Source organism: Parasteatoda tepidariorum, chromosome 9 (assembly GCF_982258835.1).
Source record: "Parasteatoda tepidariorum strain Cologne lab strain chromosome 9, Ptep-v5.0, whole genome shotgun sequence".
Taxonomy (NCBI): domain Eukaryota; kingdom Metazoa; phylum Arthropoda; class Arachnida; order Araneae; family Theridiidae; genus Parasteatoda; species Parasteatoda tepidariorum.
In genome coordinates this window covers 16,290,157-16,305,831 of record NC_141763.1, presented here as the reverse complement: position 1 = coordinate 16,305,831, position 15,675 = coordinate 16,290,157, and the positions used below count along the sequence as shown (strand labels likewise).

At 30.5% G+C, this 15,675-nt stretch overlaps 1 protein-coding gene across 1 annotated transcript in view; it reads right to left on the bottom strand.

The window, feature by feature from the left end:
* Positions 1-514: 514 nt before the first annotated feature.
* LOC107457052 (uncharacterized) overlaps positions 515-15,675 on the bottom strand; it is a 62,477-nt gene continuing 47,316 nt past the window's right edge. The window contains exons 2-5 of the mRNA XM_016075094.4: positions 13,531-13,714; positions 7,578-7,728; positions 3,815-3,975; positions 515-2,224 (exon numbers count right to left, since the gene is read on the bottom strand). Coding sequence (XP_015930580.1) covers positions 1,761-2,224; positions 3,815-3,975; positions 7,578-7,728; positions 13,531-13,654 — 900 coding nt within the window. The 5' untranslated portion in view covers positions 13,655-13,714 and the 3' untranslated portion in view covers positions 515-1,760. The remainder of the gene's footprint in view (positions 2,225-3,814; positions 3,976-7,577; positions 7,729-13,530; positions 13,715-15,675) is intronic.

Genomic DNA, 15,675 nt, shown 5'->3' with positions numbered 1-15,675 from the left:
AAACGATCATTTTAATATACAAATGAATAAGGAAAATCAAAACCGAGTAACTTTGATTACATTTAGCGATTGAAAACAATAACTGCAATTACATTGAATGGAGACAACTGATCTTAAATCTGATTGATGTCTTGATTTTTGAAATTTCACAAAAAATATTTTATCCACATGATAGATTAACAAATTCAAAGATGTATCTATTAGTTACGCAAATATGCTCTTTGGAGTTGAGTAGCTTGCTAATATTTTTAAAAAATCTTCCTATTCTAATTTTTATTTTACAACCTTTTTGTAAAAACTTTTCCAGCAAACAAGTTGGCAGCTGTGCCGCCGTATCAAGTCAAAATGAGTTATTATGGGTCGGTGGATTTCTGTAATTTACTACACCAAATTCTACTACGTGATGGTTGTGTGTGATATAGTTAAACAAAAGGCTCTTAAAGCAGCCTAATGAAGACCAAAATCGTGAAGTTTTTAAATATACTTATATGTTTTTTTCTCTCCTTATTTTAAATTTATTTGCTGATATTTCGAATTTGATCTACGCCACCGAGTATTTTTCTTATTCAGATCTCGATCTTCCGATGTTGTTTTATGGTTAAAATTTCAAAAAACTGGTTTGACAAAATTTCATCACTTTTAAGTCTCTTTAGCTTTAATGGCACTGAATCTTTGACTTGGAATATTATTAATTATCCCAACTCAAGGTATAGGTTGCAAAATTTGTTTAAAAATAGTAGCCTATCTGGATTAAAATGTTAAAAAAGTTTTTTTTTTCTTAATAAGTGGAAGGCATTTCACTTTTAGCAGGCATAATGCATTTTTTGGAACATGGTGTAAAAATTGCTTCTTTTTTATACTTTTAAGAAATTAATATCTTCTGAATGTAAAGTTTTGTGTTTACATTTAATCAAAGAACAATACTTGATTAAGAATATAAAATATAGTGAATATATATGTATATATAGTGTCCACTTCCAATAAAACAATTTTTCACTTAAGTATATGTACATGATATATTTATACGAAACTACTTAAACATTGCTGTGTAATAAATGGAAAATACATTATTTGGACCGTTATCCTATAACAATGTGTAGTTTCACAAGGTAAGCAAGACTAGAGTCTATCAAAAGTCGAAAACTACAGACTCAAGCTTTAACCATTTCGAAATGGTTAAAACTAGAACCTGGGCGTAAAGTCAAAAACTTCTATGTCAAATAACTTGAACTTTACTTTGAATTTCTCCAGATCAGTGGTAAATAACATTGTTCATTGCTCTCATATACAGTATTATATAAGATAGTAAATATCAATAACCTTCTGGAAAACTTCTAACAATTATATTCATTTAAAACTTTATAGATGAAAATTGACTCTGAAATTTAAACAATCCGTTTACAGTTACAATGCAGTGAAAATTGTTATAAAATGTGTTGATAAATTCATTTTGAAGTGCTTGGTGCAGAAAAGGATACCGAAACTGCCTCCTTTTTGCACTGATACCTCCTTAGATACCTCATTTTGCTACTTTTCCTTCCTTTTTTTGCTGATTATAACAGGTTCCGGATTCATTAAAAAACACACAAGTACATTTACCACCACAAATGTGGAGCAACGATGTTTGCGCAATACTATCAACAATTTGCACTTGTGATAGAATCCGTTGGAACCGGTTTGTACCATCAAATTAACATGTTTTTTTCTTCTTGTGTTTGTTGGCATATGTTATGGTGGCAAAAAGTGCTCTAGAACTTTATTCAAAGGGCCGTAGGCTGCTGGAAATTCCTGTCACCAACCTGAATTACTAATGATTTAATGTCCTCAGCACTTTTTACTTTTCGGGGCATTCGGGGTTCTGAAAGCATGGAGCCGCTTCTACTTCTATAAGGACTGCCAACAAACACCGAATTTTGCCTGGATCGCATCCTGTTTATGTAGTACGGAGTAGATGCTGTGCCAAATTCCATGTTGAATCGTTCAAGAGGAGCCAAAGCATCATTGAGTGGCAATCGAGTGGGTTTAGCTATAACCGGATGCGAGTGGTACTGTGGTTGATAGGGTTCCAGCATGCGGATTTTTCCCCACTTGTTGAAGAAAAGTACTATGACGAATACCCAGACTGCTAGTACAAGCACTATGATGACCACTTCTTCTTCTCGAAATGTGAATGGAGTTGAAGATTTAGCTTCCATGTGTGCTTTTTGATTCCAGTTATCATTTTCTGTAAATATATAACAATCCATATATTGTTATTAAAATATAACATACAAGTGTTCTAACTACTGTATCGATTTCATACTTTCAAGTGCCACATATTATTGTTTTTTTAGTGTAACATGTGAGGTCACATTTTGCGGTAATGATAGAACAGATATATTGTATAAAAACTGTAATCAGTAACTCTTTATTTACAGGTGTCTCTAGCGGCTAGCCAGCAGCGTCAATTTGATTCACCTTAGTTCATGCAGAGCTCGGATAATAATCATCAGGAACAAACTGTGATATGCATAATGGAATTCAAATTTTTAACTGTTACTAATTACATAAAATTCATTCCACACATACAATAATTGCTTAAAAATAACTCCAAGAATGAGTAGTTTTTCTTAAATTTTGAAAATTGGAAAAAAGGATTCGCTTTATCAAATTTACGTCTTTACTGTCTAAGTCTTCCCAAAGTGCCACTCTTAGGCTTAATATATTATAGAATTCTGCTTGAAGAAAACCAGCCAAATTCAAAACTGGTAGTAAGTTTTTGATTAACTCTTTGACACAGATGGAATACCGGTGTCCCTTTTATATATGTTTTGCACCATCGAATTACAAGCAAAAAAATATACTTAATGTTACTAAAATATAAAATGCAAAAAAAGTAGTTATAATTTTTTTTTGCATTTCTATTCAAAAATTTATCAATAAATGGTTTTGTAAATTAGAGAAATTTTAACGATGAATCACGATTTTTTTTAATTATCTAAATAACTGCAGATTTTGAAAATTATTGGTTGGAAGTGAGCCGTGTGTGAAACATTTTTACCCCGAATGCAGAAAAGGACACCGGTGCTGCGGAAATTATAAAAATGTTAAATATATTTTCCACTAAATTAATAAAAAATGCCAAACAGTATGTTTAATAAACATTCTGAATCAAAGGATTAAGGATGATTGAAAATTTTTTCAGTTGATTATTTACCTTAACTAACTTTCATACTAAATTCTTTGTCATCAGGGATGCCAACTGCTCCGCTTTCTGGAATAGTTTAATAAAGTGGTAGCGAATTATATCTTAAAATTCATTAGAGAAGGATAGTTACGTTTTTCTTTTAATTTAGTAACCAGTAGATTAATGCTTTAACACGTTGCGTTTTATATGATACTTTTAATTTTTGATATTTAGTGGTGAAAAAATTGCTTAAAATGAAAAATACTAAACTAAATTTAACTTATACTTCGCTATATCACTAGAAAATACTATTTTACAACACGGAGCAAGTTGGCATCCCTGTGACATTTATAACAAATAGTAGTTATCAATGCATTATGCATTCGGGTTAAAGTACACTTAAAAAAAAGTGGTAGCAAAAAAAATGTTTCATTATCACAAAGGTTTTGAGTAAACTTTTTATAAAAATAATTGCTTACGTTTAATTTTTTAATTAAAATATATCCGTTGTATTTATTTATTTGATCATTTATTAATGTACAAACATAGTATTGAATAATAAAATTCAAACAATATAAAATAAATACTACGGATCCATTTTAATTCAATTAAATAATACGGAGTTTTTGATCCCAAGCTAAAACTTACGTGTAACATCAGGGGATACGAAGTGTACCTTGCCACTGATGTTGGTAGGATTTTCGGAGAGATCGAATGCCACTATGTGCAATTGATACTCTGTACCCGGTTGTAGCCTCTCCAGTATAAGTGATCTTTGCTCTCTCGGAATATCATACACCACCCGATACCTATTAGTGAGATTAAAGTTAAATAATGCAGTTGCTTAACAGATTACGAACAGCACTGAAGGTTTAATATAAAATGCAATTGTACAGTTTTATTGCGTATAAAGGATCAGCCATACCTGCCAACTTTTACGCATTTGGCTTAAAATTTTATTTTTATATTTAAAGTAGTAGTAAAATTTATGTTTTCTACATATTCGTTGCATTTATAAACTTAATTTATAATCTTTTTGACATTCTCTCTATTCTTTAAAAAAAATTAAGCTCATATATTAATATATAATTCTATCGTGGTGGTAACGCTCTTCTAAACACAGCGCATATTTCTACTTAAAATTATAATTCCATTTTACTACCACTATTGAAAATCATCCTCGAAAGGATTTAAAGTTGGTAGGTATGGTTATCCTTAGTTATAACTAGAGCCCGGATTTTGATGACCTAAAAAATCTCAACTAATGCCCTTAAAAAGGGCAAAAAATGCCCTTAAAAATTGCGCAAAAAATGCCTTAAATAAAGTAAAAATATTGAATTAAAAATATGTTTTGCTCTTTAAAATTATTATGACTCATTTAAAAGATATAAAGCAATGCAATACTTGTTCTACGCTTATTAAAGTTTGAAAAATATGTTTTATATCCTAAAATAACAAAAAAAGGAAAATATATTGACACCAAAATATTTTTATTTTGAATAGAAACTTTAATGGATATAACAACTTCCATCTCATAATATTACTAAATATCAGAATTACATTGGATTATTAAATGTTTTTTGATAATTTGAAATGTAAACGAGCGTCTCTTGTCTGAAAGTAAATTTTCATTCCTGCAAAAGCTTCTTTCAACGTCTACTGATGTTATAGGTTATATATTCTTTGGTTATAGGTGCGTACTTGAAAAAGACGGTCTCACTTACTGACAATTCTTCTTCAATTTGAAAAGATGTTGCTTCAACTGTTAATATCCTATAGATTTTCTTTATTGTTTGGAAGCCAGTGTAATAATGAAAATTGATAAAAAATAATAACAATTGTAAAAAATTAACAGAAAACTTTAAAAAATGCAAAATACGCCCCAAAATTTCAAGAAATATGCCCTATAAATCTAAAAAAATGCTCTAAATGACAAAAACAGTCCTAAAATGCAAATTTAAATATCATTTAAAATATCTAATTAATAAAGTGGTAAATATAAAACCATATAAACGTATTATCTTTAATTAGAATTTTCAATATACTCTAATATATAGCCTTGCAACAATTTTACCTTGGCTCCAGTTGGGCTCAATATAGGTCGTATAAGAACCGAACTGTAATGCACCAACATTAAGATGCCTAGATTTTTTAATATTGGTTCCAGAATGGCTTTTTTAATAGTGGGGAATAACAATTCCAAATAGGGCCGATATTGGTTGAAAAGTGCAATATAATATTGGACAGTAAAACAGCAGGTCGTGAGAAAGACAATTCTATACAGGGTCGATATTGACTGAATAGTGGATATGAAATATTAGGTTAATCTAACAATTCTACATTAGAAATATCGGTCCTTTTTTTCTTAAGTCAAGAGAAATGAATATTAGTCTAATGAGGGTCCAAGTTAATTTGCTGCTAAGGTAATGTAGATATTTTTCTAAATAATAATACGTATATCTAAATTTCTTTCCTAAGCAGGGCTGAAAGTTTATATAAATCAAGACGGAAAAGAGAAGAAACTGGTAAGAAAACTAGTTCATTCCAGCTTATCTTCCAAAAAAGTAAAATATACTCATTATTATCGAAATTTTTTAAACAGTTATACGCCTTTCATATATAGATATATGATTATTATGCGATGGTTGTATGATATATATACGACTTAAAGTGAAAAAGTAAATATAGGCTGTTACTTAGATTTAAGAATAGTAAAAAGTTATTTAACTCGTCCCGAAAACTACTTATAATTGAAGTCAACTACTTAATTTGACTTTGATTTGTTACTACTACGTCCCGAAAACTACTTATAATTCCTGCCAGTTTTATCTCTTTTTCCGTCTCACTTTCAGGGTTGATTACGAACTAGCTTTTTTTTTAAATTTGTTAACTGAAAAAAATCAGGTTGTCATATAACCTGCCAACTTTCCACGCTTTTTTCAAAAAATGTATTCTAGTGTTAGTTAAGTTTATGTTTCAGGTATGTTGTTTTATAAATTTTATTTAACGTTATTTTCCACACTTGTAAATGATTCAAAAGTTTAAATGAAAATCCACTTTGTTCCAGCTCTGTCGTGGTTCTTCGCAGATTTTCAATACACATTCGAATTCTCCAAAAAAAAGTAACCTTATTTGATCATAGGTTTATACACTTTGGTTCACAGATTTGCGTTTAGTACCTACATCCACTGCAATCTGCGAAATTTAAAAACTTGTCCAAATAAATTGGCGTCGTGTAATTAAGTAAGATTGACATAAGATCTTCTTCCCAGAACACACATTTTTCGAAAATATCACATAGAAGTTTCTTCTACGAAGTTTTTTGTCTGCGACAGATTTAATTGTACTTTACTTTTGTTTTTATTGAATCTAGTTTCCACCAGTTAAGTCTTGCGGATTTAAAATGCTACATTTAAATTTTCTAAACTCTCTCTCTTAAAAATTTTTTTTGTAGTGAAAGTGAAATATCGATGAAATTGACGAATGTAACAAAAATTGAGTGTAGTTGTTTTAAAACTTTTTTACATAAATTGTTTAGAAACTTTGTCAAATATTAAAGGCAAAAGATTTGCTACTATATTCAACAAAAAGAAATTCGCTCTTGAAATTCAGTAGAGTGTTACTTGCAGGCAAAAAAAGCCTTCGCTGCTACATTTACTCGGGTTGGATTCATCTGTGCACTGTGGGTCTCAGTTCAGTATAGCTGCCAAGTTAATCGAATTTCATTAGAACACTTTTATTACATATTTGAAATGTTCCTTAGAAAGCAATAAAAGTTATCTTTTTACTTTCTTTGACAATTTATTTAGCCCTTAACACATAAACCATTTGTCAAATCTTTATACCTATATCTGTTAAAATTATTTTAATGCAGTGTCGGACGAAATCTGTGAGTCAATTTTAAACGCAAACATAGGCCTTAAAAGATTTAATAGTGATAGTAAATATGTTAAAGCTAATAGAAATTTCATTTGAAGGCACCATCTGTGGATCAATTTTAAACGCAAACATAGGCCTTAAATTATTTAATAGTGGTAGTAAATATGTTAAAGCTAATAGGAATTTCTTTTGAAGGCACCACTTTAACATTTAGAGGTCTAGTAGGACAGAGTTCTTCTACAAACGTAATAAATTATCGAGATTAGTCTCATTTTGTTACAGCTTATTAAAACTTTTAAGGTTCTTGGAAACATTGTTTAAATATTTAATTAATAGGTTATTAGGGATTAGTTAAAAACTCTGTTTCCCTGATATTTTTCTACCAATTTTTAAATTTTTTCAGATTGTGGCCACCCTGAACCTTTGCGTTTCCTATATTTCTTTGCAGTGGTGTATTTAAGCATAGTATCAAATTTTAATTCGAAATTTTTTAGATCTGAGAAACTGTTAATAAGAGAAAAAAACTGCATACCTAGCGTTCAGTGGACGGTATGTTAACTCAAATCTTGCGACTGAGAAATTTGTGGGATTTAAATGCCATCGAACACGAACAGCTGGGGGTCTCCAAGAGATCAGGACGACAGAAACATTCCAGGATACTTTGCATCCATCGTTAACACCCCCTATGGGAAACGTATATAATTACCATATTTTATGATAGAGTGCAGCTGCAATTACAGAGAACAAATTGACAAAAATCAAATTAGGAAATATAACAAGGGAGAAAACAAGTACAATACCCATATTTCATTATAGAATTCCGTTGTTCTCACGATCAATTGAAAGATAAAAAACAATAGATTAGGAAATACAGCAATAAGGAAAAACATATACAAGGGTTGATCAAATGAAAAGGTACGAAACGACATAGAAACGTAACAGTTAAATATTTGCATATTCCGCCATGGGAAAACGTAGCGAGACATCTCGGGATGCGATTGGAGTCTCTGACTGAGATCGGAGCATGCGCGGGCGCCCGCATGCGCAGGAGAGAGCAGAGGCTCTTATCAAAAGAAGCGTCCAAATAATGCGGCAGTCCGCTGCTCACGGAGGATGTGGTTCTGCTCCATGATAACGCGCGTCCACACGTCTCCAGAGTCACACGCATGGAACTGGCCAAGTTCAAGTGGGAGACGTTAGACCATCCGCCCTACAGTCCGGACATGTCGCCCTGCGATTTCCATGTGTTTGATCCACTGAAGAAACACCTGAAAGGGAAGCGCTTCAACTCGGACGACGTACTCAAGTACGCTGTGAAGGACTGGGTCTCGTCACGGCCACAGGAATTCTGGGACAAAGGAATCCTGCGGCTTGTTCATCAGTGGGATCGTTGTGCTCAGGCCTATGGTGTATATTTTGAATAAAGTCTGCATTTGTATCCACCGTGTCGTTTCGTACCTTTTCATTTGATCACCCCTTGTACAATACCCACATTTTATTATTGATTTTCGTCGCTTTTCCAAACGCACAAAATACAATAAATTAAACAAGACAACAAATAAAACAAATTCAATATTCGCATTTCTTTAATTTTTACCAAAAATGTAAAAAATGCTTACTACGAATTAGTTTTACCATGCAGCAATAGAATTCACATTTTCGAAATCAAGAATCATAAACACACCTAATTATATTTCTTTCATCTGTATAGTGGTCTAAAGCAGGTCAGAGCCCTCCTAAATCGTGTTCATTTGGCTCGATCAGACGCTAGGTTTCTCGATCTATTGATGTTCATGGTTTTTACGATCTTTTTCCACAGAATCAATTTGGTTTTTTAATCCATCTGGTGCTTGGTCTTTCTCTTTTTCGGTTGCCAGTAAACATTCCAAAAGTCAGCTTTTTAACTGGGTCAGCAAGATTTCTATAGATGTGACCCAGTCATCTTAATATATAGGATTTAATAACACAGATTATGTTTGGTTGATGTATAATTAAATCATAACTGTACTGTATGTACCAAACAAATTATGAAATATATTTGTTTTTTAGCAGCTCCGAAGGCGACTCTGAATATTTTTCTTTTAAAAATTAGTAGTTCATTCTCATCAGTTTCATTTAAATTCCATCATTCGCTGGCATGGTGTAATAATACAGGTTTAATCAGAGTTTTATATAAATTAATTTTAATTTTAATGATAATAAGCTTCGATTTCAGTTGGTTTCTCAATCCAAAATAACACCTATTAGCCACCGTTATCCTGTTATCAGTTTACGTCTTGATCTCATTATTAACTATAACAATTGTCTCGAGGCACTTAAACTTACTAACACAGACAAATATATAATCATTAGTCACGAGAGATAAGACCTCACAAATTCGAATACTGACTGCCATAAATTAGTTTTTTTTCCTGATTAATAGTTAAACCCAATGTTTAAGCAGGTGCCTCAAGCATTGCAAAAGCCTCTGAAGCAGCCTGGTACAATTGCCCTATTAAATCAATGTCATTTGCATGAACCAATATTTGAACAAACTTTCGAATAATTCTATACCTTAGTATTTATAATGAGATAACTAATTGTTTTTTCCGGTGCAATATTAAATAGCATGCGAGAGAGTGTGTCCTCGTCTTGAAACTCTCTGCGTGTAAAATAGATTTGATAGTTGTGACATAAATTTCACTCTGAATTTGACATCTTTTAGAGCAATTTTTTTAATTTTTTGTACAATGCATTTGACATCTCTAATAATACATCACTAGAAATAACAAGAAAAGATACGACTAAATACCGCTATGAAAAAAAATTTTGCTTATAAAGCGGAGCAAAATTTCCTTACATTAACTATCAATGGTAAGCTGATAGAAATATGTTAGAAAAAACTGCTAATTTCAATCTATTTTAATAGATATTTGCTTTTTTCTAGGCACTACTTTTTACGATTTCGGGTGCGCGTACTCTCCTTGTGATTTATTTTATTTATACAAAGATAATAATGGGTTTTGTTGGCTTTCGTGTTAAGATATATATAAATGCGATTAGTTATAAATTCCTTTATTATATTATACTATGGTAGACAAAATTATCTTGTTTCTGCAAAAATAATCTTAAGAAGAAAAAAAAACTTAAGCAGATACTTCTTGTACATTTTGAGAAAAAAAAGGTATCGTTTATTTAATAATGGAGTAGACATAAATAAATAAACCAAATGTAAATTAACTACACAGAAAATAAAAATTTAGTACAATTTTCATAATCTTAATTATTTTTGAGGCACGAGACGACTGGAAAACGAAATACAGAGAACAAATAATCTTCTTATTCTTATTGCTAGCATATGGTTGTTGTTAGTTACCAAATCATTAGCCCATTTTCGATCGCTCCCTGTTTACTTACCAAACACATTATATTGAACCAATATTGATTTACCCTAAGTTATTGCTTCATTCGGGAAACATTTAAACAGAATGGGCAAACAGATATGAGTTGCCTTTTCTTAAACCTGGTTGCTTAATATTTATCTAATTATAAATATAAATCAAGGAAACAAACATAGCTCTTATATATTTTAAATATTTAATAGTGATTGATACTATTAAATTGATTTATGGAATTTAATTACTTGTTCAAATTGTTTAATAGTAATTAATAGCATTTAAATAATCATATCAAAGGGATTATTTTATTTAAGAGAAAAATTCAACATCCCTTGAAGTACATTAACCCCTTGGGGACGGGTGATTCAGAAAAGCATTCGTACAAAATCAGAATCAAGTTGTAATTAAATAAAAAGCGGTAACTTAAATGTAGTCGTTGCTAATTTGACAGACTTACTTTGCTTTTTCTTTAATTATTGTTAGTTTAATCATATATATAATCAATGTTAGTTCAAAGTATAACTAAATAGTTTTATTTTGAACAAAGTAATGGTGAATTAAATAAATCAAACAATTATAACTCCGCCCACAAATAAACTGCTAAAGAATTAATTTGATTACCAGTTTTATCTTTTTATCCTGATTGATACAGTTTCATGCTGGCACGTATTTGTGACAGTCGGCGCGAAAGGGTTAAGAGTTGCAGATAAATTTTAATCAAAGTTAACTATCATATCTAAATACAAGTTATAAACGCTTGTTTCAGACTTCGAAAATAATTACTAAGTCTTAATTTGTGTTATAAATGCAATTGCTACTCGTTTTATTCCCTTTCTACTTTCAAATTTCTTTAAAATAGCAAATACCCTGAGATATGGGCATAGCCTTTTAAATCTTTTGCTTAGTATTTAATATTATTGCACGATTTAATTTTTTTTTATTACCGATTACACTTACAAAGCGGATACACGATTTATTATCGTACTGGCCTCTCATATGCATGTTTTCTACTATTTTTGACAAAAAATTAATTTCATAAAAGTCACAAACGTTTTTGTTTCGAATATAAATGTTTCTGATGACTACTTAATAATGGTGAGAATGCGAATATCTCTGGTTTTTCAAATAAATGCTTAAAAGGAAATAATTTTTGCTACTATCTTACTTTTGTTCTAGTCATGAAATTGGTACTTCGAAGTACCGTCAATACGTAAAATGTTTAACATAACAGTCCGGAAATGAAAATTTTTTTATGAAAAAATTATTCAATTGTGATTTTTATACATTGATTTTCAGCTCTTCTTTCAAAAGACAAAAACTGGTAGCACAAATATATCACTTTTAAATTTTTCTCGAAATAAATTATGTCTATCTATCGTGAAATATTAGTAACAAAAATCTTCTAATACTGATTTGTAATAATGGAATTGTGATTTTCTTAACAGCTCCCCAATCATAATCTTAAATAAAACTAGTAAAAAACCAGTTTGGGAATGTAATATTTAAACAACACAATCTCGAAATTTGTTTTTAAATAAATTTATAAAAAAAACCTAGAGAACTGTAAATTGAAATAAAAAAAAGTAAATTAAAGTAGACCAATTTATTACAAATGCTCAGAAGATTGGCTATGAGTTATTAGTTCTCTTGGTCGCGAACTTTGAATTTTACAGCTTAAAAACACCCAAGTTCAGAGCACGTGTCAAGTTATGATTAAATAAATCAGATAGCCAGAAATAGATAAAAAGAAACATGAATGCAACAGAGGACTTCGCCCTACATGCATTCATATGGAATCTTTTCTGCGAGTAACTGTATTTGTATTCCGATGCCTCATATGAAAAAAAACATAGAAGATAATAAAATCAGATTTAATAAATGTAATACAATGCAAGACAATTTCTCAATCAAAAAGGAACAGAGTGCGAGATAAAACAATCAATAAAAACTCACCAAAAATCAAAATACTATTCCAAGGCCTGCTTTAGATTAGACGGACATATCGAATTAGCAGTCATGTAAATACCGTTGCCAGCAGAGAAAGGAATTTTAGAGAAATTAAAACAGAAAGATTATAAAATATAAATTACTATAGAACCGACTAAAATCTTATCCCCCAGTGTTTCTATTTGCACAACAGACTTCAGGTAATACAAATAAGAAAACTTCATCATAAATAAATCAAGCAATTAGGTCTGCTTACTTGGTCTTAAACATCGACCGAATTGGAACATTCGGCTAAAACATGATTGATCAATAGTAATTAAATGTAAAATAATCATTTAAGTTTAGTTTAACACGGTAAATAACTACTAACTAAATTTGCAAATATAGACAGATTATGCTAGTTTATAATAGTTTTAACATGACATTACTAAAACAGTGGTGAATTATCTATACCTACGAATTTTTTAAAAATAGTGGGGAATAAAAATCTACTAAATTAAATTTATTAAACCAAGAATCACAATAATTAAGTAAATTTTGAATAAATTTTCTGCAATTCCATAAAAGAGTGTAAATTTTATAGTTCTATATCATGTTATATGCTGTCAGCCAGCTGTTTTTCGCGGCCTATGTAAAAGGCGAGTGTCAGCAAGCGTGGTTGACGCAGCCTAAATGTAACTTCAGTGTCAGCCACCGGTGGTTGAGGCAGCCTAAATGTAATTTCAGTGTTAGCCACCAATGGCTGAAGCGGAGCTCAACGTGTTTAACTTATATTTGCTTTAATTATTTTAGAATTTTTTATTGTTTAACAGAGTTAATTTAAGCAAAAAGAACATTTTATGACAAGACGTCTTTATTTAGGACAACTTCTCTCCCATCTATGACAAAACGAAATAAAAAAATTTTAAAATCCCGTTCTCTTTTTTATTTAATTTATTTTCTTAAAAAAAATATTAAATGTTGTATTACCATCTCAGATAATGATCTATTCTAATTTTGTTTTACATTAAAAAAAATACATTTTCGTAAGCTGAGAGAAATGTTGGGGAACGAAATTGCCGTTTTCACCGCAAAGAGACGCAGATGCAACCATGGCTGCTTTTATTTTCAATTCTTTTTTATTGTACCCTTGATAATATATTTGCAAGAATAGATACTGACCTTCTGTAGCAGCTGTTAGAAGGTGAAGCATGGCCCATTGAAAGATAAGGAATACGCTCAACAGATGTTTTTGAAATAAGAAGATTCTAAAAGATGTTCTTCTCCCTCTTATGGCGAGGATCATCTTGCTTCTTTGCCATCCATTGTATACATTGGCAGTATTATTCCTAAGATATCGAATAACCTACAATAAGAAAACATATCTTTATTAGGTTCTCTTTAATTGCTCGTTCCACTTTATACAGTATAACGTAAAGTTGGTATTCAATACAGAGTTTATTATTAGACCCACTATAAGATTCTATTTAAAATCTTAATTATCAGGTGATACTATGCAACTTTATTGTTTTAACGGGACTGAAACCGGTTTGCACTTGTTTACGTTCGTGTATCAATAGGCTAAATGAAACGATATATAATATAAATTCGACGATATATCGTATGAAAATAGAATATTTATTATATCAGGTATTACGTTAGTATATTATAATAATTCGACGCACTGTAATTTCTTCATAATTTTATGTTTTGCACGAGTTTATATGCAATACTTTTATGTTAAACATACATGTAATGGGTTTTTATACAGGAGATTTTTTATATACTTCCTATTTGAATTTATTTTTAACGCATTGCATTGCAATGTTAACCAATATATACTCAAACTTAAACAAGTGCAAGCCGGTATCAAAAACAATAATGCTGCATAGGATCACCTAATAATTAGGATTTTACATAGAATCTTATAGTGCATCTAATATTTGGCGAGGGACTGTGCATTAGCAGTACTATGTCCTAGTATATTAAACACTCTAGAACTGAAAAAAAATGGATAAGTTTTAAATCATTTTAAGTCCTATTAAATATTTCACTTGCAAGGAAAAGTTATATTTAATTGAAATGAAATGTTTTCAAACTGTTAAACATTATTTCAACAAATTTAGAAGATATTCGAACTCTGTTAGCATTAAATATAACTTCTGTATTTGCAAATTTAAAAGGTATTCGAATTTTGTAAAGTAGACAATGCGATCTCTATCATGAAAATAACATATCTAAGTTACACTATCTACTACTCTTTCCAGGGTTCAATTTATAGTAAACATTCGACAACGTCATATACAAAACTGTTTTGATAAAGGACAAGTAGTGTTTTCTTGTTGATTTTGTTTCCTCGCCGTACCAAAACCATAACACCAATAGAGTCGCCTAAAGAAAAGCAGTTGGAACTTATTGAGATAATTTTAGTTTTCCAAAACGAGTCACCTTGCTGAAATATGTGGTAGATAAGAATTTCTCATAACTTTCTTCAATGAGGTAATTAAATTTATCACCTGTAACTTAATTAGACCACTGATGGTTACTGTAGGGATAGTTATGCTGAGTTCTCTCCTAATTTCGTTAACTGATTGCAATGAATCAGATGCTTCTCTGAGAATTTAATAATATATCTCCCTATTGGAATGCGCTAGTAGTTGCCCCTGACAACCTAATTACCTCCTGTTTTCCATATTACTTTGGAAGGAGTTCTTAGCACCATTTTTAGATTTTTTAATTTAACTTTAGTTTATGTTTTTATGCAACTATTAACACTCAAACTTTTACACTTCTTGCGGAACATATCTTCACTGTAAAAGTAATTAATTTTTTTAAATGTATTACTGCATAGGTGGTTTTTCTATAGATGTTTTTTATTTAATTTCATAACCGTCATTGAACAACTGAAATTAGTTTATCTGTCATTCAAAATGTGAATAAACGTTTAAGTTTTAGCGAAAAAAATGCAAGATCTGTTCAAAATAATGATTGTTAAGTTTCTAGGTTAATTTATGAATACTATCTACATTAGCTACTTTCTTCCCTACATAATTTTAAAATGTTGTCTGTTGAAGATTTATTGTTGATGCAGTTATTCTACAAACAAGTTAAATAATTAGTAAAATATTTTGTTTCGTAATTTTTCGGTAATTTTAGTTCGTCACAGAATGTTAGCCGGATGTAATAATTTTCAAAATTATTTTTAGATATATGTGTTCTACTATAGATATTAAAGAAATTAGGCCGGGATGGTCTGATTGGCAGAGAGTTGGACTCACGTTCTTGGGAACTGGAGTTCTAATCCAGACCACCGAAGACTCCCCATGT